We start from the raw sequence: 25,039 nt of genomic DNA on the forward strand, positions 1-25,039 counted from the left end.
TACTTCTACGTTCGCGGTTAAATTATTTCGTATTGTCTTTAACTCGCCGACGAACATTAAAAAGTAAAAGTACCTTGGATTAAAAGCATAGGCAAAGTACAACCAAGGAAACCCAAGAATCAACAATGGCGGTTGACAAGTATGATGAGATGATGGGAGAAATGATAGTGTTATTCAAGGGGTATAAACCTGGTTTGATTACAATAGATAATATAACGAAACTTTGTCAAACACTCGGTTTGGAATCCTTTATCGATGATATTGATAGCACAACGTCAAGACTCTCCACAGCATCCAAGATTATCGTCATTGACATTGATTTTGACAAGAAGAAGGGAATTGTGAAGGATGTTAAATTGGTTTTAGCATCGAATTTTGATAATTTTAATTATTTCAATGATGAAGAAAAATCGAATCCGGGAAGTAGCAATATCCTGTTGAATTCATTGACGAAATATCCTGATTTAAAAGTATTTCACCATGATTTGCAATACCTGTATTTACTTGACACATATTCCCAAATTGATAGTGATCCTACCACCCTTAACAATAGTGGTCTTGCGAGCACGACGAGTGATTCCAACATATCAGGCTCGACCCAAGCGAATATTGTTCCCAATAATGGTAAACTAGATCTATTCAAGTATTTTACAGAACTCAGTCAATACATTCAACAATATTTCATTGACAATCAACTTAATTTGAAAGTGGAGACCAATTTGGATAATAAGTTTGGTATTTATATTAAATCCAAAGATCGTTCTGATTTACCATTAATTAAAGTTTATTTTGAAAAATCAATGGATCCCTCTCAACGTCTTTACGAATATCTATATTCATCAGGGACAAAAAATTGGATTAATGAATCCTCGGAAAATTATATTTGTGGAGTAAGATTAGCAATGGAAATTATACCCGTAGAAGGGCAATCTATTTGGTTTCCTGATGAATTTATTCCAGATGAATTAATAATCACCTCTCAAGAGAATGACGAGAATCAAGTAAAACCAGTCGGAATACTAGACATATTGTACGATAATAATTACAACAGCAAAGTGCAGGTATTAAATGATTTCACGACTAAACTAGTCAACGTTACCAAATTCGACATAAGTAATGATAATCTGGATCTGTGTTGCGATCTTTTAAATTGGGTGTTGTGGTCTGAAGTCATTCTAAAGGGTATATTCCATGCTGTGGCATCTCCTAGTGTGGATTTTGACTCTGTTGATTTGAAAAATGGAAGAATTGAGGGTGATTTGGAGATAAAGAAGGAGAACTCCGGGAGACATGCAAGTGTTGCCATGGCATCATCTGTCAGACGAAGGAGATCATCACAAAATCATAAGAGGCCTAGTATGACGGAGGCAGCAATGTTTAAAGATGAAGGTCTTCAACAATTCAATATTCATGAAATTATGGCGGCGCCAGTTATAACTGAGGAACAGGATGAGGAGGAAGATGATAATCGCGGTATGGATGATGTAAATATGTCAATTGGTGAAACAAATTCCAATAACATAATGGATGATAAAATGGATATTGATATGGATGAGGAAGAAGCGGAAAGGGAGGAAGTCAAAAACGACACCAATGAAAAGATTCCAGAATTGATTATAAGTGAAGACCATGTAACTTTTGGAGAACTGGGCAGTTGTAGTTTGTATGATTCGAAGGAAAAATGGACAAACTTTATAGATAAATTTCAACAATCTGTACAGTAAATAACTAACTTATTATCTGATTAATTAGAAGGACTTATTTTCCCAATATCAACCTTGAATTGTTATTCTAATGTGTGTGTGTGTTTTTAAAGGAAATCATTGACGTTCAAGTAGTGATGGATTAGCTTAAGTTTTCTAGTTTGGCACTGTGGCCGAGTGGTTAAGGCGACAGACTTGAAATCTGTTGGGCTCTGCCCGCGCTGGTTCAAATCCTGCCGGTGTCGACATTTTTTTTTTGTTTCTCTCTCATCAAATCGTTTGTTCACCCTACCGTTAATATTACAAAACCAGTTCAATTGTTCAATACTATCCACATATTTCTCTAATTAATTTTTATAAGAATTACATAGTGATACAAAAAACATATATATTGAGGGGGTGGGTGTGGTGCTTTTTTGAATTTTTTTTTCCTTTTTTCCTTATTTATCGATAACTAAAAACCAATTTTAATCATCGTAATTTTCATCTTCCTCCACTTGTCTAACGATATTTTCCTTAATCTGTTCTGTCTTTTCATCCTTACCATCAGTAGCATTTTTCTTATCGGCATTTTCAACATTGTTAGCTTCTAATCTTTCACGTTCTTCCTCTTCACGTATACGTGTTTCTTCTTGAACTTTTTCCATGGCTTCTGCTGATGGCTTAATGACGATATCCACCTCACTAGTACTATTCAATATTTCATTGTGATGATCGTCTGTTAGTGAGTCTTGCTTAGTTGGAGAAACATCCGTTTCCTTTCCATCGGGTAGCGTATGTTCAGGTTCCGTTGCTGGTTCTGATACTGTCGTCACCGTTTCAACTGGTGCTGGTGCTGCTGGTGGTGGTGGTGTTGGTTCCTTTTCTTGTGGGGGTGGAGATGTAACATTATCTTGTTTTGCAGGGGTGGTGGTAGGTGCTGCTTCAGAAGGTTGTGGTTCTTCTGGTGGTGGTGGTGGTGAAGCTACTTTTGGTTTCTTTGCTTGTGGTTCTTCTGAATTTGTTTGAATATTTTCTGTTATTGTTGCTGGTGCCGTTGTTGGAGTTAAGACTGTTGCAGGTTGAGATGGAGATGTATTTATATTTTGAGGAACTGTTGTCGTGGCAATGGCTCCCGCAGGTGGTTGTGTTGGAATTGGAATGGAGGAAGCAGGTTCAGAAGCACTTGAGACAGCAGCGTCCACTAAAGTATGGATATTGCCTTCCATAGATCTCTTTTGAGGAAGGATGGAAGACTCCATTTGAGCATTTTGTTCTTGTTGTTGTTGTTGTTGTTGCTGCTGCTGCTGCTGCTGTTGTTGTTGTTGGATCTTTTGTTGTTGTTCCAATAGTTCTTGTTGTTGTTGTATTTGTAATTGTTGTTGTTGCTGTTGCTGTTGCTGTTGTTGTTGAATTTGTTGTTCACGTTGCAAGATGGCAGATTGAGAGAGTAATGGTGGACTATTGGACATTTGTTGCATGTTCATTGCAGTTTGTTGAGTTTGAGGAGATAACATTGTTGGCCCAGGATATTGTTGAGGGGATAGTTGTTGTTGTTGTTGTTGTTGTTGTGCTACAAGATTTTGTCCTTGTTGTTGTTGTAATTGTTGCAATTGTAATTGTTGTTGGACTTGAGCTTGTTGTGCCAACAATCCATTTGGATAAACACCAGTGTTGGTATTTTGATTTGGTAAAGATGGTCTAACATTTAATGGATTTCCCTGGTCATTTTGTTGTAATGTTGGTTGTAACATTACTGGTGGTGGATTAATGCCATTTTCATTATTGTTGATATTTGCAGGGAATTCAGATTGTCCTTGCATACCTTGTCTGTTTTGAATACCTTGTTGGTTTGCATTTTCCAGTTTGTTATCATTAGCGGTAGATGAGGATGATGACTGTTGTTGTTGCTGTTGCTGTTGCTGTTGTTGTTGATTTGGATTTGATAATTGTTGAGTTAAGGATTCTAATCTTTTCCTAATATGAACATTTTCTGGATCCAATCTTGCAGCTTGTTTATATGCATCCAATGCATCATTCAATTGATTATTACAAGTTTCATAAAGTGTTCCTAAATCGTACCAAACTTCACTAATATATGGATTTAATCTAATGGCTCTTGTATAAGCATCCAATGCATCTCTATATTGAGAAATTTGATAATATAAGACACCAATGGAACACCAAAAGATTGGATTTCTTGAATCTCTATTAACAGCTTGTTGGAAAGCATCATAAGCGGCAGTGTAATCATTTCTAATCATATGAACTCTACCCAAATGATACCAAGTTGTTGAATCATTTGGATCCACTTCTAATGATTTTAATAGATAATTTAAAGCCTTTTGTGGATCATAAAAGCTAACGTTATTCATACCATATAAACAACCTAATTGTTGTAAAACTTTAGCATGATTTTCATTTTGTAATAAGACATGTTCATAAGCTTCTCTTGCACCTTGCCATTCATTCATGGATTCCAATACACTCCCCAATTGAAACCAAATATCCCATTCTTGTAAGGGAGCAGGTGGTTGATTTAAGATATATCTAAAGCATTCCAAAGCTTGAGTCCATTTCCCCTGATGTTTATAAATGATCCCCAATCTAAAATAAATTTCATTTGCCTTTTCAAATTGTGGGTCCAATTCTAATACTTTTGCGAATGCCTCCTCTGCATAATCCAAAGAACCATATCTATCATAAAGAATCCCAATACCATGCCACAATTTGGGGACGTTTGGATTAGAAAGATGATACAACGCTTGTTGATAAGAATTATAAGCTCTTTGTAAATCGTCTAGCATTAAATAACAATGGCCCAAAGTAGCCCAAACGTCACTTAATTCAGGATTAATGGAGAGAGCTCTTTCATACAATTCGGCGGCTCTTTGAAACATATCGCGGGATCTATACAAATGAGCCAGTGAAGTGAGAGCCTTTGTAGATTGTGGATTGAATTGTAAAGTAGCGTCATAAGCCATTGCCGCACGATCTGCATCACCTACGGTCTCTGCCAATGAGGCAATGGAGAGCCAAGTTTCCGCAGTGGCTTGTGCCACTGGATCTAGAGGTTGTTGAGGGACCTGTTGGATAGGTTGTACAGTTGTGGAGGGGGTTGTTGCCGTGGCGGCGGCGGTGGCGGGGGTACCTTGTGCAGCGACGGGACCCTGTTGTAGTTTGGGTTGCAAGTTTTGTGTAGTAGTTGTCATGCTGCTGCTGCTAGTGCTGCTGCTGGGACAGATGGGTGGAAGGGTTTGTGTTGCCTGTGTTGTCTACGACAGAAGAGGGCCTGTTGTAGTTGTTGTTGTTGTTGTTGTTGTTGTTATTTTCTTGCAAGCTGTTTTTTTTCTCGCCAGATGGAATGGAATGGTGCTTTAATGGGGATGACGGAGCCAAGATTGCGAAGATCAAGAACGTACGTTTGCGTTTTGTTTGAAGGAAATGGGACATTGGATTCGTTTGTTTGTTCGGGCAGCAGCGCTGGCCCAGAAACGGCCGTGGACGGCTGCTGCTGGGAGTGTGCCGGGACTCTCCCGTCGTGCGTCAAGGGTTACGTAACGGGCAAACACACAAAATGAGAAAATGGAATTGGTGAAATGAATAGGGGCCAGCCACTCCAGTCGTCGCTGTGTACGACGATCCGAAAAAACAAACATTATATTTGGAACGGTTATTGCCACGTGACTGAAATTGCAGTTACCCGGATGCAGCCCCTTCTGGTTTGTTTGTCATTCGGTACGGCTGGCCATTTTAAATGTTTCCACGATCTTCAGTGAGTGGTAAGCATAACTGTATGCCATGTATGCTATTCTATATAATAGGTGGGCAGTGCGTAAAGAGAACAGAACAACAGCAACAAAAGCAATTGACACAGTGTAGCAATGTCCCAAAGGAAACTACAGCAGGATATCGATAAACTATTGAAAAAAGTAAGAGAGGGACTGGAAGATTTTGAAGTCATTTATGAAAAGTTTCAAGATACTGAACCGTCAAATAATTCATATAGAGAAAAATTAGAAGCTGATTTGAAAAGAGAAATCAAAAAATTACAAAAGCATAGAGAACAAATTAAAACTTGGTTAAGTAAAGATGATACAAAGGATAGACAACAAGCATTAATGGAAAATAGAAGACTTATTGAAAATGGTATGGAAAGATTTAAATCAATTGAAAAATTAATGAAGACAAAACAATTCTCAAAGGAAGCATTAACAAATCCTGATATTATTAAAGATCCAAGAGAATTGAAAAAAAGAGATCAAGTGGAATTCATTCATGAATGTCTGGATGAATTACAAAAGCAATTGGAATCTCATGAGGCTCAAAATGATGATGAACAAATTGAAAGACATGAATTTCATATTACAAATTTGGAAAATATATTAAAAATGTTACAAAATAATGAAATGGATCCAGAAACCATTAAAGATTATCAAGATGATATTAAGTATTACGTCGAAAATAATGAAGATCCAGATTTTGTAGAATATGATACCATATACGAAGATATGGGCTGTGAACTTAATGCAACTACAACAACTCCTGTACCAGTATCTGTTCCGCAAGCTGCAGCAACAAAGAAATCACCAAAGAAAGAATTAAATTCAGCAAAGAAAGAATTGAAAAAATTAACGATCTCGTCATCATCTCCTTCTCCATCACCATCTCCATCACGTCAATCTTCCATTAGAATACCTTCGCAAACTACAAAATTGAATAATTTACCAAAATCAACATCAGATAATACTAAACAACCAGCTACAATTAATAATAATAATAACAATAATAATACTAATAACAATAATAATATCCAACAAGAGCAAGACGACGCAAAGGCAACTCAACAGGAACAAACAACAAAGAAAAATGAAGATGATTCACAACAAGAACAAGAATTGCAATTCCCACCAGATAAGACAAAGGAAATTGAAGAATCCATTAAGAATGATATTGAAAGTAATAAAGCCTTTAAAAATCCATTATTTAAAAAAGAATTAAAATATTGGTTAGCTTCTAAGAAACCATTAATGCAACCATATAAGGAAATGCCACCAAAGATGGTTTCTCAATTGGAATCATCATTATTAAATTGCCCGGATTCATTAGACGCTGATTCACCATATTTATATCAAGTGCCTTTATCAAACCCTCATCCAACATCAATTTTCTTCCCCAGTGAACCAATAAGATTTACTTACCCCTATGAAGTTATTAAATCAAATCAAGGAAATTTAAATCCAAATGATAAAACCCATGCTAGTCATCAATCAGTAGAAGATATCTATTCCCGAACATCTTTGGCCAAAATATTCTCGAAATTCGATTTGGATACTCTGTTTTTTATTTTTTATCACTATCAAGGAACCTATGATCAATTCTTAGCCGCTAGAGAACTGTCTCAAAATAGACATTGGTTGTTTAATAAAGTAGATTCTTGTTGGTATTTTAGAGAAATTGAAAAATTACCACCAACAATAAATATGTCCAATACTATCCCAAACAACAAGAGAGAAGATAGTAATAGTGATGAAGAAGAATCATGGAGATATTTCGACTATAAGAAAAGTTGGCTTGCAAGACGTTGCGGCCCTGATTTTGTTTATCATGAAGAAGGTTTCGAAAAACTTTGATCATGATGTATATAAAGAAATAAAGTTAGCTTATAATTACCAGTCATTGTTAAACTCGTGAGATTTAATTTGTAATAATTGAAAAAGAAAAACCCCATGAGTTTGTATATGTATTACATATAACTTAGATAAACGCAACATGCATATTTTTACAACTCCTTCTTCAAAAAATTCTCACTAAAGTTGCAAACTTGTTTGAAATTATATTCAAAACCATCCACTCCACCATAATATGGATCATCTACCACCTTATCATAAGCACCATCCAAATTCCATTCACCAAACATGCAAACTACCGCTTTTGAACCCTTAGGTTGTATTCTTCTCAAATCCTTCAAATTGGATTCATCCATACAAATAATATAATCGAATTCAGTAAAATGAGCCGGTTTAATCTGCTGAGCACGGTGATCCACTGGAACGCCATGCTTTCTGCATGTGGAAGAACTACGTGAATCAGGCGTCTCACCGATATGATAACGGGCGGTACCAAAGGAATCAATCTTCTTGAACCTATCTTCCAGGTGATTCTTCTTCACTGTATGTTTGAAGACGGCTTCTGCCATGGGTGAACGACAGATATTACCTAGACAAACAAATGCAACTGCTATCTTTTTTGATTCATTATCTGATGTCATATTTCGAAAGTTATGGTATCCACTCTATAATATACTTTCCCTTAGAAAAGGTAACCTTTCTTGACATGAAATTAACACAGACCTTTTATATGATCAAGATTTTTTTAAAGGTTCATATAGATAAACCCATTAATGAGCATTTTAAGCTCGATCGAGCCTTGAAAAAATTGACACCGCCCATCCCTAACACACACACACGTAAATAAATAGCTCAAATTCACAAATTAAAATCAACGTTAAAATTGTATAAGTATTATTTATATATATATATACGTACAGTACTTCTAATCATAAAGACATAAAACCATATCGAGAATAAGGAGATACAACAGGAATATACTTTCTATTCTTTGCTTAGAAAGCTCTTCTTAATGGAGAGATAACATCCTTACCCTTGTAGAAAGCAATGGTCTTGGTGGCTCTTTCAGCAACACCTTCAGCGGTGAAACCGAAGAATTTGAAGACTTCTGGAGCCTTACCAGAAGCACCGAATCTGTCCAAACCGAAAGATTGGTGAGCGTACTTACCCCAACAAGAAGTGGTCAAAACTTCAACAGATAAGACTGGAATACCATCTGGCAAAACAGATAATCTGTAAGCTTCGTCTTGCTTATCGAAGTTGTAGAAATCTGGTAGAGAAACAACACGTGCCTTAATGCCCTTGGCTGCCAAGACCTTGGCAGCTTCAACACTCAAAGAAACTTCAGAACCGGTGGCAAGAAGTATGATATCTGGGTTAGCAACATCTTGTAGAACGTAACCACCCTTGGCGGCCTTTTCGATGGAAGAACCTTCCAATTGTGGCAAGTTTTGTCTGGATAGAGCAATGATACTTGGGGTAGATTTAGATTCAATGGCAACCTTGTATGCAGCGGAAACTTCGTTACCATCAGCTGGTCTCCAGACATGAATGTTTGGTAGAGCTCTGAAGTGAGCTAAAGTTTCAATAGGTTGATGAGTTGGACCATCTTCACCGACACCAATGGAATCATGGGTGGCGACCCAAATAACTGGGTGGCCAGATAGAGCAGATAATCTAACGGCACCAGCAGCGTATGAGACGAAGTTTAAGAAAGTACCACCGTATGGCAAGTAATGAGCCCCATAAGCAGAAATACCGTTCATGATAGCACCCATGGCATGTTCTCTGATACCGTATCTAATGTATCTACCAGAGTAATCACCTAGACCAGAGGAAGGTGGCTGGAAATCAACAGCACCTTGGGTTCTGGTCAAATTGGATGGAGTTAAATCTGCGGAACCACCAATGATTTCTGGTAATTCGTTGAAGATCTTATCCAAAGTCATTTCAGATAATTTTCTGGTGGCAAGAGCAGAATCCTTTGGAGTGTAAACTGGTAAAGCACTATCCCAGTTAGCTGGTAATTCACCTCTCAATCTTCTGGCGAATTCAGCACCTTCTTGTGGGAATTTTTGTTGGTATTGAGAGAATAATTGATCCCATTTCTTGTTAGCAGCGGCACCTGGAGTACCAATCTTAGCTTGGTAGAAATCGTAAACTTCTTGTGGAACGACGAAAGACTTTTCTGAATCGAAACCGAACTTCTTTCTCAATTGCTTAACATCGTCAGCCTTCAATGGAGCACCGTGGACGGAGTGATTACCTTGGTGTAGGGAACCGTAACCGATAGTAGTGGTCATCTTGATTAAAGTAGGCTTGGTGGTAGATAACTTAGCCTTGGCAATGGCAGCGGCAATACCTTCCAAATCTTCATTACCATTTTCCACGTATAGAACTTCCCAGCCGTAGGCTTCGTATCTCTTGGCGACATCTTCATCGAAAGAAACTTCAGTGCTACCATCAATGGTAATTTTGTTATCATCGTAGACACAGATCAAGTTACCTAATTCCAAATGACCAGCCAAAGAGGAGGCTTCGGATGAGATACCTTCTTGTAAACAACCATCACCTAAGAAAACGTAGGTAAAGTTATCAGACAAAGTAAAGTTTGGCTTGTTGTAAGTAGCAGCCAAGTTCTTTTGGGCAATGGCCATACCGACAGCATTGGTAACACCTTGACCCAATGGACCAGTGGTAACTTCAACACCTGGTAATTCAAATTCTGGATGACCTGGAGTCTTGGAACCCAATTGTCTGAATTGTTTTAGATCTTCAATTGAGAAGTCGTAACCAGTCAAGTGCAACATAGCGTATAATAGAGCAACAGCATGACCGTTAGATAGAACGAATCTATCTCTGTTGATCCAGTCTGGGTTCTTTGGATTCATGTTCATTTGAGACCAGACGACATGGGCGGCTGGAGCCATACCCAATGGAGCACCTGGGTGACCAGAGTTAGCCTTGGAGACTTCATCGACGGCCAATAATCTAATGGTAGAAACAGCCAATTTGTCAATAGCACCGAATTGAGACATTATTCTTTTAATTATTAGTAGTGTTTTAGAGAAGAAAAAGAAGTATAGATCCTTTAACGTTCGCTGAGGTTACGTTGATTCAAAGGTAACTATTACAAGAGTCAGCTGGAAAGAAGGTAATCATGCTGTTTTTATAACCTCGAGCTCGAGATCGACCGGGAATATTTCGAAAATTTTCCACTCGATCACACAAACAGCGCTGTGTCAGACTTACTCACCCAGGAACGGAGCTATATTGGAGGTACTTACGTAATTAGCGCGACGAGAAACATCGGTACTATAACCTCTATAGGTATAGGAGTGGGGTGGTTCCCTCTCATTATTAATAATACACTCGTCCCGAACCGTGTCTCCGAGCCCTTGACGGTTCATGCAAAGTCAAAAGATAGGTCCCAGATTAGTAAAAATATACGTATTTATAGTGTTGTTACAACTTATATTATAATCAGACGAACGATTGATTTATTTTCAATCTTCAATCCTGAATTTATCTTCAAACGGACTTTCTACTTTCTGCGAGCCCTCTCCTTCTGTGTGTGGTTCGTCTCTTAATGACTCTGGGAATTCAAGATCTAATATGAAACTACCTTCATTGTCATCACTTTCTTCTCCTAAAGTATTCACCTCTTGGGTATCATTCTTGTCTTCCTGTTGAGGAGTTTCGGTCGCTGGGGTATTGTCTTCGGGGAACTCTTCATTTTCCTCTTCTGTAATTTGAACCAGTTTTGGTTTAGCCCTTATTGCCGTCGTTAAACTTGCGGGCGCCATATTCCTCTGGTTTTTACTATTCATTTGAAGGGAAGCGGTGTTTGCCTGACCCATATCGATCTCGTTCGATTCATTGTATAGTTCATCATCGTCATCATCTCCCAAAATTGATGATCCCAGCGTAATATGTGATCTAATATCCCCTGCTCTATTCAATGGGCTATTATTTAGCCCCTTGAAAGAATGTGGTGGTTTCTTAATGCCTGCACTAGTAACACCTGGAATATATGCAATAGGTAAGATATTTGACGCCTTGGTACGGACTGTTGATGTACTGCTTCGGTTTCCTCTTATTCCGAGGGCGTCATTCGAATGTAATTGCTGAGATGCTCTTGAATTTGTTGTAACACCAATATTTTCTTTCCTTGTTGAGTTGTTTTCTTCTTCCTCATCACCATCATATTCGTCAAAATCATCATCGTCTTCATCATCGTCAAAATCTATTTCTAAATCTTCTAGACCTTCACTCATACGTTTATTCTGTAATCTATTGGCTAACCTTCTAGGTTTCCAATACTTTCGGTATAGAAATACCAAGGCTAATCCGACAAGTAACACAACCCCACCAACTACACCACCTACAACTCCCCCAACAAGTTTCCCATTGACAGAAGCACCTGTGGTGGAACCGTTCGTATTTGTTGAGGCGTTTGTCGAATTACTTGATGTACTACTCTTGGCACAGTACGTAGTGGGACATTGATAACATGTCATTAATGTCATCACACAATATTCATCAGCTGCACATGTGGGGCATTCTGCGGTCCCTGAACAGGTAACACAGGATGAAGTATCCGACGTTTCCGCTGCCTTCACTTCGTTAATGATTGCACTCATATTGGTTTCAATGTATTAACTGATTGTATTTTTAAGCAAATGTGAATGTTTATTTTGATTTTTAGAATGTAGACTTAATATATATTTGTGGGACCTTTAATAGTTTGGGATTCACAATAACTAAGATCGGTTGGTTGGCTTATACCTCACTGCGTTTTCCACATTGGGAACTACTAAATTTCACGTTTTGCTTTCAAAAGGAAAAAAACGTATCCGAAACACGTTAACTCGATTCTCGCGTTTGTTGTTCTTTTCCAGCGTTTGAAATCATTCTCCTTGGCGGTTATTTTTTCGATTTCTGGAAAGCGCAGGCCTATCGCTATAATCTCTCCACTGAATAAGACAACTTTATGAACAGGAGTCCGCTTTTGCTTAAGACGGTGTAACTACGTTAAATTACATGAAACATGGTGGTAGTTATAGAAGGTGTGTAGGGTCAGTAGCTCCAGCAAAAATTGTTTCTAGATTAGATGTTCTCTTGAGAGTGGTTATAAAGAAAAACATAACTATTAGAAATGAACCTCGCGTAAAAACTTTCTTATATTTTGTAGACCACGTATTACTTATTATTTCTTGTCTAAAAAAGAATAAAAACCTGTAATTTATTCCAGTAGTGATATTATTGAAAATGATTTCGAAATCAAGATAAAACCCATAGGTTCTTTCCCCTTTAGATACTCAAAATATCAAAAGGAGTTTTCTATAACTATTTATCTTTTTGACATTTTTTGGAATACCATTAAAATTTAAATTTTTTGATGGCAAAGGTAAACAAAAAATTCATTGCAAACTTTCTTCACTTTCTTCCTTATTCCTCTTTGTTATAAACAAACCTAAATTAAAAAATTCTCTAAACCTCCCTTCTTTTTCAGTACATGCTTTTTTTGTATAATAATTTTCATATACTTCTGTAAAACTGCCACGGAAATGCTTCCGTCCTCTGTTTTGTTGTTCTTGAAGAATTTCCATGGAGGGAACGGTTAATACTTTCTTAAAAGGCTTTTTTAAAGGACTTAACATTCTGTACTTTAAATGAATTGCCTCTTTGATATCAATAATTGGTTCACTAAGGACACTTTCTGGGATATCCACTTCATTTTTCTTCACAACATCCTTATAAAAATTAATAGAAAGTTTCGGAGGACTTTCATGCATTATAAAGGGATAAGAATAATCCAAATTACCTCCGCCATGGTGTTTCTCCATTTCTAACCATTTATCTTTCCTTTCTGACTGAACTAAGCAATCATTTTGAAAATTTACCGCATTGTTTATGGAATAAGGAGAGGATGAATTCCCCGTGGAGGATGTATATTCATCAGTATTATGACCAAAACATTTACTTGTTTGAGAAATAATTACTATTTCCTTCTTACCACGTCTGTTCCAAAATTTAAATATTTTTTTCAATCCATGGGAAGAAGATTCTACGGAAGTGCAATCAGATCTTTCACTATCATACACATAATGCTTTTCTTCTTTGAATTGGATTCTTCTTGACTTCAATATTATATTGTCTTTTAAATCCAACAATTGAGAAACCCCTACATCTGTTACAGAATTTACCTTCTCTTGCATTTCCTCTGTTTCTTTGAATAGCTTCCTAATGTCTCCATTATATTCTTCTAGGCATTTGAAATAAGGCCTATATCTTTTCTGTCTTATAGCTGCGTCTCTTAATTGTACCAATTCTTCATCAAAGGAAAATATATCTTCATCCTCGAGTCTTTCTTGAATAGGGTCGGGTGTCAAAGAACCTACGGCCATTCTATCGCAATTCTTATTAGTTGTAGTATTTTACTTATCAAAATATCTCTGGTTGTTTCCAGTCTCCAACACAAAGTAAAGTCACTTCAATCTGTAGTTGTAGTTAAATATAGACTCTGTTCTGTGATTTTGTAGTTTTGCGTAAAGTGTGGCACACAATGTGTCAATGCTACTTGTGAAGACAAAACACCCAGCAAAAGTTGAAATTAATAACCAAGAAAACACGTTTACCATAACCTCAAGATCAAAAAAATTCTTTTTAACGTTACCTAGTGACGTCCCTATATTTTTACATCCACATTGCTCATTAAAAGAATGTTGGTGTTAAATTCATATCTGACATCTGTTATCAGTAGTGCTCACACTCACAAAAAGTTTGACTGTTTGTCAACAAACACCCGTTCATCTTTCAGAGTGTTTTAGCCACCCAGACACCGCATAACTAACAAGGGAGGCAAGATGTATTGAATGTCCCCCATCAGAGACATTCCCTCCTAAGAAATGGCCGCACGGTTGGAACGTCCGCCACTTTGCCACCAACAAAAGTTTACTAAGAAAAAACCGAAGAAAAAATTTGAAAAGACAAACCGCATGTGGGCTACGGCATTTTCACTGTACCCAGCAGGGTATATTTTTACAGTTTTGGTTTGGCAAGCGCCCCGTAGGCACTTTCCCCAGAAATAACCGCACAACGCTCGAGAGGATTAGGAGCCAGAAACGAAAGAAAAAAGAAATGAGCGAGGGGCATCTCTTCCTTTCCTTTTTCTTTTTCTCTTTTTTTTTCACTAAAATTTTCATTCCCATCCTTAGAAAATTTTTTTCTTACCCATTAAACATTTATATTTAAGATCATCTCGTCTCAACTTTCAGTGAAAACCCTTTTTTCTTCTGTTATTTCTTATTACAATCTTGTTCTTAGTTTAAAACCTCATAGCAATCCAAACTAATTCACATACATAAAAATGGGTAAGGAAAAGTCTCACATTAACGTCGTCGTCATCGGTCACGTCGATTCTGGTAAGTCCACTACTACCGGTCATTTGATTTACAAGTGTGGTGGTATTGACAAGAGAACCATTGAAAAGTTCGAAAAGGAAGCCGCTGAATTAGGTAAGGGTTCTTTCAAGTACGCTTGGGTTTTGGATAAGTTAAAGGCCGAAAGAGAAAGAGGTATCACTATCGATATCGCTTTATGGAAGTTCGAAACTCCAAAGTACCAAGTTACTGTTATCGATGCTCCAGGTCACAGAGATTTCATCAAGAATATGATTACTGGTACTTCTCAAGCTGATTGTGCTATTTTGATTATTGCTGGTGGTGTCGGTGAATTCGAAGCCGGTATTTCCAAGGATGGTCAAACCAGAGAACACGCTTTGTTGGCTTTCACCTTAGGTGTCAGACAATTGATTGTCGCTGTTAACAAGATGGACTCCGTCAAATGGGACGAATCCAGATTCCAAGAAATTGTTAAGGAAACTTCCAATTTCATCAAGAAGGTCGGTTACAACCCAAAGACTGTTCCATTCATTCCAATCTCCGGTTGGAACGGTGACAACATGATTGAACCAACCACTAACGCTCCATGGTACAAGGGTTGGGAAAAGGAAACCAAGTCCGGTGTCGTCAAGGGTAAGACTTTATTGGAAGCCATTGACGCCATTGAACAACCATCCAGACCAACTGACAAGCCATTGAGATTGCCATTGCAAGATGTTTACAAGATTGGTGGTATTGGTACGGTGCCAGTCGGTAGAGTCGAAACCGGTGTTATCAAGCCAGGTATGATTGTTACCTTCGCCCCAGCCGGTGTCACCACTGAAGTTAAGTCCGTTGAAATGCATCACGAACAATTAGAAGAAGGTGTCCCAGGTGACAATGTTGGTTTCAACGTTAAGAATGTTTCCGTCAAGGAAATTAGAAGAGGTAACGTTTGTGGTGACTCTAAGAACGATCCACCAAAGGGTACTGAATCTTTCAACGCCACCGTTATTGTCTTGAACCATCCAGGTCAAATTTCTGCCGGTTACTCTCCAGTCTTGGATTGTCACACTGCTCATATTGCTTGTAAGTTCGACGAATTGTTGGAAAAGAACGACAGAAGATCCGGTAAGAAGTTGGAAGACCATCCAAAGTTCTTGAAGTCTGGTGATGCTGCTTTGGTTAAGTTCGTTCCATCTAAGCCAATGTGTGTTGAAGCTTTCTCTGAATACCCACCATTAGGTAGATTCGCTGTCAGAGATATGAGACAAACTGTCGCTGTCGGTGTTATCAAGTCTGTCGTCAAGTCTGACAAGGCTGGTAAGGTCACCAAGGCTGCTACTAAGGCTGCCAAGAAATAAGAATAATATATTAATATTTCTAATATCTTATTTTTTATTCCTGTATTAGTTAACATTTGTATATTTTCTTAAGGAATTGGTTATTCACATAATAAAAACATCGTATCTTTATAATTATTCTGTTTTAGTTTTTTTTTTCAAATTTATTTATTTATTGCTAGCTGAAAATACAAATATCATTTACAATTCAAACGGTTCCTATTGTCATGTATGAAATTTGTGTCTACAACTGTTATCACACACTATATATGTACATATGTAACATATTGATCTTGAAAGATACACTATTTGTAAGTCTAGATACCAGCACAAGTGGTATCCAAACAAGCAATGGTCATATATCAACTCTCTTGAAACTATAATCATATGGTGATACTACCAAACCCTTATTTTTCCTTGCCCCTCTGAAGATCGTCTCAATAATATCTATTAGTTCTTGTTCATCCTCAATGACAAAATTCATCTTATTATTATTACCTGTTCCAAAATCACACAACATATGTTTATTTCGATAGAAAAACATTAGAGTTACTGGATCCGTCAATTCATACATTTCATTGAAATCTGGTACTTCGTCAATGTCACATAGATATATCGTGGCAAAATTCTTAACTTTTTCAGCAATAGAATATAGCATTTCGTCCATTAGCATACAATCTCTGTTGTAATCATGTCCAAATCTAATGACGACTAACCTTTCTTCTTCCGTAACGATTGCTTGATCAACATGCCAGCCTGTATGCAAATGAGGTAGAAAAATGGAACCCATATTGACTCGATTTAGAACTCCTTTATCCACTTATTTCTTTTGCCTGGTACGTAAGGTTTGTTAGGTCTTTTGTAAAGATTGATTGACTTTTCCATTTGAAGTTTTTTTTTGGGAGCCGTCAGTATAGCGCTTAGTACATATTAAGAAATTTTATTACATATGACGCTTTATAATACTTTATGTTACTTAGATAAACAAAATAAACTACCCATCGTTATTCAGATGGTAATTACAATTATTCTTGGCTCGTTGAAAAAGTAGTGTTTCTAAGTTCATGAACAAAATTCTCACCCCAGAAGGAAGACGTATATTTACTGATATATTTGTTCAATTTTTCCCAATTTGCATCTCTTTTTTCCTCAGGCAACGTTAAGGCTTCGTTAATTGCTTCTGACAGTTCATCAGTATTCCATGGATTAAAAATGACGGCACCGTTCAATGATTGTGCGGCACCAGTAAACTCACTCAGTAACAAAGTACCCTTTTTCTCTTCTTGACAGGCAATATACTCATATGAAACCAAATTCATCCCATCTCTTGTTGAAGACACCAAGCAAACGTCACTTGCTGCATAAAGAGAAATAAGTTCTTCAAATGGGATACTCTTATGCATGAAATGAATTGGAACAAATTCTACTGTACCGAATTGACCATTAATTCTTCCAACTAATTCATTAACAACAGATCTTAGATACTGATATTCTTCAACATCCCCACGACTTGGAACTGCAACTTGAACTAGAACCACTTTTCCAATCCATTCTGGATGTTCTGTTAAAAATACTTCCATGGCGTGCAGCTTTTGCGGAACACCTTTAATATAATCTAGCCTATCAACACCAACAATAATCTTTAAACCTTTGAAAGTCTTTTTCAATTCTTCAATTCTTTGTATCACCTGTGGTTTTTTGAGACCATCCTTAAAATGATCTACATCAATCCCAATAGGGAATGCTCCCACATTAACAAAAGTTCCTTTATATTCCACACCATTAGGCAATGTGTTTACATTTAATACTCTCTGCACAGAGGACAAAAAATGTCTGGCATAGTCATATGTATGAAACCCAATTAGGTTACAACTCAACACACCCTTTAATATTTCCTGTCTTACCGGCAGAATTCTGTAAATTTCACTTGATGGGAACGGAGTATGTAAGAACCAACCTAACTTCACATTTCTCAACTTACGTTTATTGAATTCGTTCCTTAAAATTTCAGGTAACAACATTAAATGATAATCATGAACCCACACTAAATCATTATCCTGAACATTTTCAACAATGGCATCAGCAAACGTCTTATTTGCCTCGTTATATGCCATCCATGCATTTTCATCGAAATTAATTTCACCAGGGTGGTAATGGAACAATGGCCACAGAATAGAGTTACTGAACCCATTGTAATGTAAATCTGCAATTTCATCAGTGAGGAAAATTGGAATTGCATTGAACTTTTCTAAAAGGTCCTTCTTCACTTGTTCCTTTTCGTCATCAGGAATCTCCAAACCTGGCCAACCATACCATTGGAAAGTCGAGGTCTTCTTCAACCCTTGTAATGCAGTAACCAACCCACCTGATGACATGGAATACTCATAGTCTCCTGTGGTTTTGTTCTTCGTGATCGTGACAGGCAATCTGTTAGACACTACGATGATGTTTCCTGAATGTTCATCCTTATATTTCTTTAAATCAATGGGCACCATTTGAGTAGTCATTGGCCGAATGAGAACAATTGATTCAATTTGATGTCAAGACAAATCTTACTTCTCTTCGACATTCTCGATCACATCCTCATCATCGTTATCTTCAGCACAAACCCCTTTACGTGCAAAAACAAGAATCCAAAAAAAAAATCGTTATAACCGTCGGAGATCTCGATTTCACCCAACGGACTTAATAACCACATGAGCTAATACACTTCTCAATAGTAATCATTACTGAAGGAACTATATTCTATTTCATTCCTTACTAACAAGGAGCATAAAAGATGTTTAATAATCCATATATGCGTAATGTCGTGCTTTATCCTTCATGGCGTTCCGTATTTATGCTTTACCCAATATAGTAAAATATTGAAAAATCCACGACAGAATCGAAGCTAATAACAATGTAGGCAAGAAACACATCTTCTTCCACAATAGACAATGCTGGCATCTCACATAACTTATTTACGTACAAGACAAGAACCAATTCTGTCCCCCTTGCAGATTAATATTTGATCGAATCTCATTGGTGTATTCTATCGGCTTACCACATACCGTGATTTGCAACATCGAACACTTGGCGAATTACGTACAAAGTCCTAAAAGAGACAAGAAGAGAGACGCCAATTTCAATTATATGAATATATGGCAACAATAAATAGGAATATCCTTGATGACTTCAATAGTGATGAAAACGTTTCTTTACTTTTCTTAAGTAGTCATTCTCAGGGAAAGGAATCCTCCTTAGATATGAATATGGAACTACAGCCGACGTATTTGAAGGCATTGATTGATAATCAACCTATAAGGACCGTGGAGGATGGACAAATAGTGCAACAATGCTATCAAATATTGCGAATCTTCGAGAACATGGTTCATTTGAAGGATACCTTATCGGATAATTTCAAGAAACAAACGTTTCTTTATATCATGGTCAAGAATAGAAATGAGATGATCAACAGAGCTAATGCTGATGATCAACATTATGATGATATTTTGCAATGTCGACAGTTTTTCCAAGTGTTATTGAATAAGGTACAGGAACAATATGCAAATTTATCGTTAGTAACAACTTTTTTGTACAAGTGCAATTTCAATTTGAATAATCAAACTTCATTACTGATACAACTCTGGATTTATTTGAATAAACATATTAGAAGATTTAAAGAAAAGGTATCCATATTGACGATGATATCCACATTACTACTCTATGGTTTAGAATTAGAACAAATGAAACCAAGTATTAAGGTTGATTTGTATGAGTCCATGTCACATTTTGCCAGTAACCTACTTGCCGAATTGAACCGAATATCTGAAACCATGGACGCAGATTCAATGGATTCAACATCGTGTTTTATTCATTTTGAGGTTTGTTTTAATAACTTAAAAACAAAAGTGATAAGGAGGGAAAATAAAATGTTAAGGAAAGCCTTACTATCATATCAAAACACGAAGGCCAGAAGTATATTTTTGAATACTACTCGTCCCTTAACCATTAGCACTACCAACATAATACCCTCCAATAAGATAACTGATAGGCTGCCACAATTATTAAGCGCATTTGATGATGTAAAAAATCTTCAAAATGAGGTAAAGGTAGCGAATAAATTTATTAAGAGCTGTGATAATTCTTCACTTACATCACATACTGTAAATAAGAAAAAGAAATTACACTCTTATCCTGAATCAAACACTCAGTTGCAATTACATAGAGATGCATCTGATAGAACTATCGGATCCAGATCAACATCTGCGTCATCAACCTTCTCATCATTTTCTGCATCCACACATACAACAGAAATGTTAGATAATAGTTCTTTATTCAAAGATTTTACAAGCTTCTTATAAACATTAATAAAAAATTAACATTCATAGCAATTTAATTATTGCAGTCAAGTAGTTAACTATCCTGTCTTCATTTACGTAAGCTTCAAGTTTATCCGGGTAGCGAATATGTACTTTTGAAATTTCATGAATAAAACAATCTGGTCGAAAGACTACTTGACACATTCCCATTCAAGGCGGCTCCATGGTTTTACCTGATCAAAGGGTAAACTAATTCTGGGACAATGTCAGATCAACGACCTATTAGACTTGCTGTCCTCGGGGGTGAATCCACAGGCAAAACTTCGTTGATTTCCAGATTGACAGTTAATTTTGTTCATGAAGTTCATTATCCAACAAGAAACCAAACTAATTGGTTATTTGATTTTAACCCACATACAAAATTAGCAAAGACCCTGTTAGATGGTCAAGCCCATGAACGATTGTATAGTAGGACTCCCGGTGGCCAGACTCCACAGCCCTTGTTTTCCTCACCACAGATATCGCCTGAGATACAATTATCACCACTAGTCTTCCAAGCATTTATGAATGATTTTACTAATCTCAAAAACCAATATAAGACTAGATCCAATAATCATATCAAGCATTTTGATTTAAAGAAATCTGATAATGCATTTTATCAATACATGGAACCAACAGCCGCTGCTAATCATTACAATTCAAGAAGCGCCATTAATAAACCAAACAATAACAATAATAATAGTAATAATATTCCATCATCCACTGTAAAGCTCCCGGAAAATTATTTGCCACCATCATACACTCCAATATCGATAGATATAATCGATACTCCTGCATTTAATCCAGATATTGTCGTCCCATTCCTCGAAGTCTCACTCTTTAGAAATTTGGACAAATCAATTTTAAAAGGACTGGCGAATGAGCCGAGAAAGCCTGTAACTACTACGACGTTATTGGTTGCATCTGGAGCATCAGAACTAAATGGAAAAATAGACGCGTACATTTTTGTTTATAGTGCAGTTCCAGAGCTTTTCAATTACAATGTCAACCCACCAGATTATAATGAAAATCAGGAGTCATTAAACCCGAAAGACAACTCGTATTTGAATCGTCGCCATGAAATTGATGGTGGATACACAATGCTAACCATTATGAGAAATTGTATTTTGGATGCATGGACCGAGTTTAGAAATTATCAAAAAAGGTGGGAATTGGGTAAAGAAGATGACACTTATTCCATAGTGTATAATTTTAAGAATTTTTGGAAAAGTTATAACGAAAGTGAAGAAAGATCAAAGTTGAATAAATTGAGATCTTTTGATAACAAATTAAGATCCATTGATATGGATCCCTCTTCTCCAAATTCACCACCTCCAATTATCATCGTATGTACTCATTTAGATGATCCTATGGCTAGCCCTGTATTGGTTGAATGGGGGCGAAATTTAGCAACCCAATGGAATTGTGGATTTGTTGCTGTGGACAATACTGATGATGTAAATGTTGATGTTGCCTTGAGTTTACTTATCAGAGAACTTGTTGAAAAGGAAAAATTACTGTCAAAGCATCACAGTCACCATTCCACACATGGTGGAAATAAGAGTGGGAGCAAATCTCATAGTCGAAAAAAGAGCACAAGCAGTGGTGGCAGTGGTTCTAGCAGTATTTGGAAGATTATGAAATAATGAAAATAATGAAATATATAGTAAAATTGATAGATTTATATATTTGTAATGCCATTTGAATGAACGATCAATAGAATAGTTATGATGCTCGTGTATCATTTAAATCATGAAGGGAAATGCAACCGTCATCGTAACCAATTATACACCAAGAAGTTTCGGCGAATTTTAATAATCGCCTTTGCTGACCGGGTGTCATGCTTTTAGTCACATTCCTTCGCTTATTCATTAGCTCAAGGTTTGAATGTAATGTTTCATCCAGTGAGTTCGTCGTGCTGTCTAGCGCTATTATGGATCTAACTTTGGATTTATTTGCCTTCTTTGGTCCACTTGAGCTGTTTACGTTTTGTAAATTACCCTTAGATGATTCATTTATAGGGATGCTACTTCTACTTTTCTCAAAAGTAGCAAGTATTGTTGGTGTCAGTGTAGATATTTCTCTCTGATTGGAAAAGACAAAAGTTTCACCTTTCCAATCAGCAGCCAATATATAGTCCTTTGTCGATTGGACGTGGCTTACGTTTGAAAAAGGTATCTCATAGAAAGAATTATCCGATAATTTTAAATTCTTCTCCCTCATTAATGTAATATTATTATCAGTGGTAGAAAACTTATAGCTATCCAACATCCTGGTCTGTGAATCTTGAGCTGAAATATTTTTAAGACAGAAACTCCCAATCTTTTTCAAGGTGGAACAGCTCAGTAAAATATTATCCTTAATTTCTAAATCAAGGATAGGGTTGGGACAATGTAAGTCTGAAACATAAACAAGTTCAATAACATTGGTGAAGTGCCTTTGTGCATTGGGTATTTGATCATCTGCAGATAACAACTTACTCAATCCACTTTTTGGTTTATTTTCCTTAAAGTCTCTGTTATTAATAATCTTAGATGAAAACGATATGTTGTCGTGTATCTTGAACCCCAGCACCAAACCACTCTCCGTTCCAATAAAAATAACCTTACTTTCGCAATCTCTTGTGAACTTCATCACAATTCCTAATTTTTCAAAATTCAATTTCTTATTGTTAACCTCCCTTTCTGTAATAAGTTCTTTTATTGAACCGAAAAAATTTAGTGCATTAAATTGCCTTTTCAAAGAATGTTGTTCATTCAAAATGAAAGTATATATGTCAATAGCTTCCGAATCCTGTGTATTACAACAGACTAGCCCCAACTGTTCATTATCCAAGTGATAAACAATACAGTTTGCAAAGTTCAGGGTATTAACAGGGACATGAAAGACCAAATCCCAACTTTTTATCTCATCACCTTTATTATGGAATATACTCAATTTATGATCCTTCGATAGGACTGAAAGCAAATTATTTGAAAGTAGTTGTAAAGATATCACTTGTGCTTTTATAACTCCTGAGGCGAAGGTATGGACCGGTCTTCTTGTTATCAAATCCCATATGACAATCTTACCTGATGCATCTGCAGATATTAAATATGGAACAACTGTGTCCCGTGCTGGATAATAGAGGGCTAAAGCAGATATAGGATCTGTATGATTGCGTAGCGTGTACTTCGGTAGGCTATGTTGAGAGTCCATCTATTTATTGCCAGTTCTGAATTATAGTAAGAACATGTTCAGTGTCTATTGTCATCGACTTTGTTTCGTCCAAGTGAAATGTGCTGATAGTAATTAGGCGCGCTGCACCTAATAAATACCGAGCAAAATATAATCCCAGTTAATTTACGTGTGGTATCATTAAATTATGAAAATTCTATATGTTTCTATGCTTATATACTTGATTTCACGGTGCTACTGTTCCTTAGAATACGTCTGCTCTCACTGTATGAATTTGGGTTCGGACTTGTGTGGGTACTAGACGTTGATCGGGTTCCCGGTAATAGCACGTTTGTTGAGGACGCCGTGCCAGCACCATAGAACGATCTTCTCTTAATATTTTGCGCCAAATTAGGAGATGGCTTTCTCAATCTACTGTTGGATACTTTCAGCTTTCCCAATTTTTCATGCTCTTCCTTTAACCTATTCTCCAATTCGGTCACTGTCTTATCGTTGATCAAGTCATCCGAGCTTTTGGAAATCTCTAAATTGTTGTTCCCCGCAAATGCCAATAATGTATTTCTGCTCTGATAAAAAAGGGAAAGCCATGATGGTAGTTTCAAGTTATCAATAGCTTCCTTATATTTTGCCTCGGCTTCATTCTTGTCAGTTTTATCGTTGCTCTCTATCTTCTCCATTAAAATTCTTAAACGCTCAATATTCTTGGATTCCTTTGATAACGCATCCTTTAACGTTTTTCCTCTACTCTTTTGAAATTCCTCGATTTCTTGGGATAATGAAGCCAATTCGGCAACATAATGGTCCCTATAATGTAATTGGGATTCTAACATTGTATCATATTGTAACCTCAACTTCTCCATCTCCTCTGTCTTTGATTTCTTCAATTGATCAAAAGATTCAGCCTTAGTTTCATTAGAATCATTTTCCATCTTAATCATTTCATATTTAGCTTGTAATCCCTGGAACTCTGTCTGAACATCGTTTATCCTTCTGTCTTTTCTATTTATCATAGATACCAGATTATCTTGTTCATGTATTAAAAGTGATTGTGATTCTGCCAGCTTGATTTCCTTCTGTTGATAACTTTCTAATTTACTCAGTAGATTCTGGGATTGTAACGTCAATTGTATATTTGTGTTGGTTAATTGATCAATCTGTTGGTGCAAATTTTCAATTAGTTTAGTTGATGTTGCCAATGAAGGTGATGAAGGCGATTGTCTAAGACCCGTAGGCGATGGATTCAGGACACGTGGTTGTGTCATTTCGGTTCTCCCACTAGTGAGTTGTGGCTCTTGAGAGAAAGTTTGCTGTTTGATAGGAGAGGACAGACCTGCCGCCTCAAATGTAAATTCATGACCGTTCATGGTAGTGACTTTAGGTACTTTTCTCACATATATCTTCCACCGCAGCGTAAATGTAAATCAATTCCTCTGATAATTTGATGTAGTTTCAAGTTGTTATCAAATACTTGTACAGAAAATC

General features: G+C 36.8%; 14 protein-coding genes and 1 non-coding gene across 15 annotated transcripts; 6 read left to right on the plus strand and 9 right to left on the minus strand.

Moving 5' to 3' along the window:
• Positions 1-125: 125 nt before the first annotated feature.
• MED1 (Med1p) lies at positions 126-1,724 on the plus strand (the record flags this gene model as incomplete). The annotated part of the gene is made up of 1 exon (XM_003674010.1): positions 126-1,724. One exon carries the CDS (start codon positions 126-128, stop codon positions 1,722-1,724), a length of 1,599 nt encoding a protein of 532 aa, XP_003674058.1.
• A 142-nt stretch (positions 1,725-1,866) lies between these two features.
• Positions 1,867-1,948, plus strand: NCAS0Atrna13S. The gene has a single exon. It is a non-coding gene; the product is annotated as a tRNA-Ser (tRNA).
• A 222-nt stretch (positions 1,949-2,170) lies between these two features.
• NCAS0A11200 (transcription regulator CYC8) lies at positions 2,171-4,894 on the minus strand (the record flags this gene model as incomplete). The annotated part of the gene is made up of 1 exon (XM_003674011.1): positions 2,171-4,894. One exon carries the CDS (start codon positions 4,892-4,894, stop codon positions 2,171-2,173), a length of 2,724 nt encoding a protein of 907 aa, XP_003674059.1.
• Positions 4,895-5,566: 672 nt separating this feature from the next.
• NOT5 (CCR4-NOT core subunit NOT5) lies at positions 5,567-7,315 on the plus strand (the record flags this gene model as incomplete). Its single annotated transcript, XM_003674012.1, has 1 exon — positions 5,567-7,315. The coding sequence occupies one exon, from the start codon at positions 5,567-5,569 to the stop codon at positions 7,313-7,315; it is 1,749 nt and encodes a 582-aa protein (XP_003674060.1).
• Positions 7,316-7,464: 149 nt separating this feature from the next.
• On the minus strand, positions 7,465-7,953 carry LTP1 (tyrosine protein phosphatase LTP1; the record flags this gene model as incomplete). Its single annotated transcript, XM_003674013.1, has 1 exon — positions 7,465-7,953. One exon carries the CDS (start codon positions 7,951-7,953, stop codon positions 7,465-7,467), a length of 489 nt encoding a protein of 162 aa, XP_003674061.1.
• Positions 7,954-8,307: 354 nt separating this feature from the next.
• On the minus strand, positions 8,308-10,350 carry TKL1 (transketolase TKL1; the record flags this gene model as incomplete). Its single annotated transcript, XM_003674014.1, has 1 exon — positions 8,308-10,350. The coding sequence occupies one exon, from the start codon at positions 10,348-10,350 to the stop codon at positions 8,308-8,310; it is 2,043 nt and encodes a 680-aa protein (XP_003674062.1).
• Positions 10,351-10,818: 468 nt separating this feature from the next.
• Positions 10,819-11,955, minus strand: OPY2 (Opy2p; the record flags this gene model as incomplete). The annotated part of the gene is made up of 1 exon (XM_003674015.1): positions 10,819-11,955. The coding sequence occupies one exon, from the start codon at positions 11,953-11,955 to the stop codon at positions 10,819-10,821; it is 1,137 nt and encodes a 378-aa protein (XP_003674063.1).
• A 780-nt stretch (positions 11,956-12,735) lies between these two features.
• On the minus strand, positions 12,736-13,722 carry NCAS0A11250 (uncharacterized protein; the record flags this gene model as incomplete). Its single annotated transcript, XM_003674016.1, has 1 exon — positions 12,736-13,722. The coding sequence occupies one exon, from the start codon at positions 13,720-13,722 to the stop codon at positions 12,736-12,738; it is 987 nt and encodes a 328-aa protein (XP_003674064.1).
• Positions 13,723-14,684: 962 nt separating this feature from the next.
• NCAS0A11260 (elongation factor 1-alpha) lies at positions 14,685-16,061 on the plus strand (the record flags this gene model as incomplete). The annotated part of the gene is made up of 1 exon (XM_003674017.1): positions 14,685-16,061. One exon carries the CDS (start codon positions 14,685-14,687, stop codon positions 16,059-16,061), a length of 1,377 nt encoding a protein of 458 aa, XP_003674065.1.
• Positions 16,062-16,395: 334 nt separating this feature from the next.
• On the minus strand, positions 16,396-16,830 carry DIB1 (U4/U6-U5 snRNP complex subunit DIB1; the record flags this gene model as incomplete). The annotated part of the gene is made up of 1 exon (XM_003674018.1): positions 16,396-16,830. One exon carries the CDS (start codon positions 16,828-16,830, stop codon positions 16,396-16,398), a length of 435 nt encoding a protein of 144 aa, XP_003674066.1.
• Positions 16,831-17,065: 235 nt separating this feature from the next.
• NCAS0A11280 (trehalose-6-phosphate synthase) lies at positions 17,066-18,547 on the minus strand (the record flags this gene model as incomplete). Its single annotated transcript, XM_003674019.1, has 1 exon — positions 17,066-18,547. The coding sequence occupies one exon, from the start codon at positions 18,545-18,547 to the stop codon at positions 17,066-17,068; it is 1,482 nt and encodes a 493-aa protein (XP_003674067.1).
• A 633-nt stretch (positions 18,548-19,180) lies between these two features.
• MDM36 (Mdm36p) lies at positions 19,181-20,383 on the plus strand (the record flags this gene model as incomplete). Its single annotated transcript, XM_003674020.1, has 1 exon — positions 19,181-20,383. One exon carries the CDS (start codon positions 19,181-19,183, stop codon positions 20,381-20,383), a length of 1,203 nt encoding a protein of 400 aa, XP_003674068.1.
• Positions 20,384-20,604: 221 nt separating this feature from the next.
• NCAS0A11300 (uncharacterized protein) lies at positions 20,605-22,026 on the plus strand (the record flags this gene model as incomplete). Its single annotated transcript, XM_003674021.1, has 1 exon — positions 20,605-22,026. The coding sequence occupies one exon, from the start codon at positions 20,605-20,607 to the stop codon at positions 22,024-22,026; it is 1,422 nt and encodes a 473-aa protein (XP_003674069.1).
• A 79-nt stretch (positions 22,027-22,105) lies between these two features.
• On the minus strand, positions 22,106-23,578 carry ASA1 (Asa1p; the record flags this gene model as incomplete). Its single annotated transcript, XM_003674022.1, has 1 exon — positions 22,106-23,578. One exon carries the CDS (start codon positions 23,576-23,578, stop codon positions 22,106-22,108), a length of 1,473 nt encoding a protein of 490 aa, XP_003674070.1.
• A 191-nt stretch (positions 23,579-23,769) lies between these two features.
• On the minus strand, positions 23,770-24,921 carry NCAS0A11320 (uncharacterized protein; the record flags this gene model as incomplete). The annotated part of the gene is made up of 1 exon (XM_003674023.1): positions 23,770-24,921. The coding sequence occupies one exon, from the start codon at positions 24,919-24,921 to the stop codon at positions 23,770-23,772; it is 1,152 nt and encodes a 383-aa protein (XP_003674071.1).
• Between the last annotated feature and the right edge of the window lie 118 nt (positions 24,922-25,039).

The sequence above is a fragment of the Naumovozyma castellii genome, chromosome 1 (genome assembly GCF_000237345.1).
Source record: "Naumovozyma castellii chromosome 1, complete genome".
In the NCBI taxonomy this organism is placed as follows: Eukaryota; Fungi; Ascomycota; class Saccharomycetes; order Saccharomycetales; family Saccharomycetaceae; genus Naumovozyma; species Naumovozyma castellii.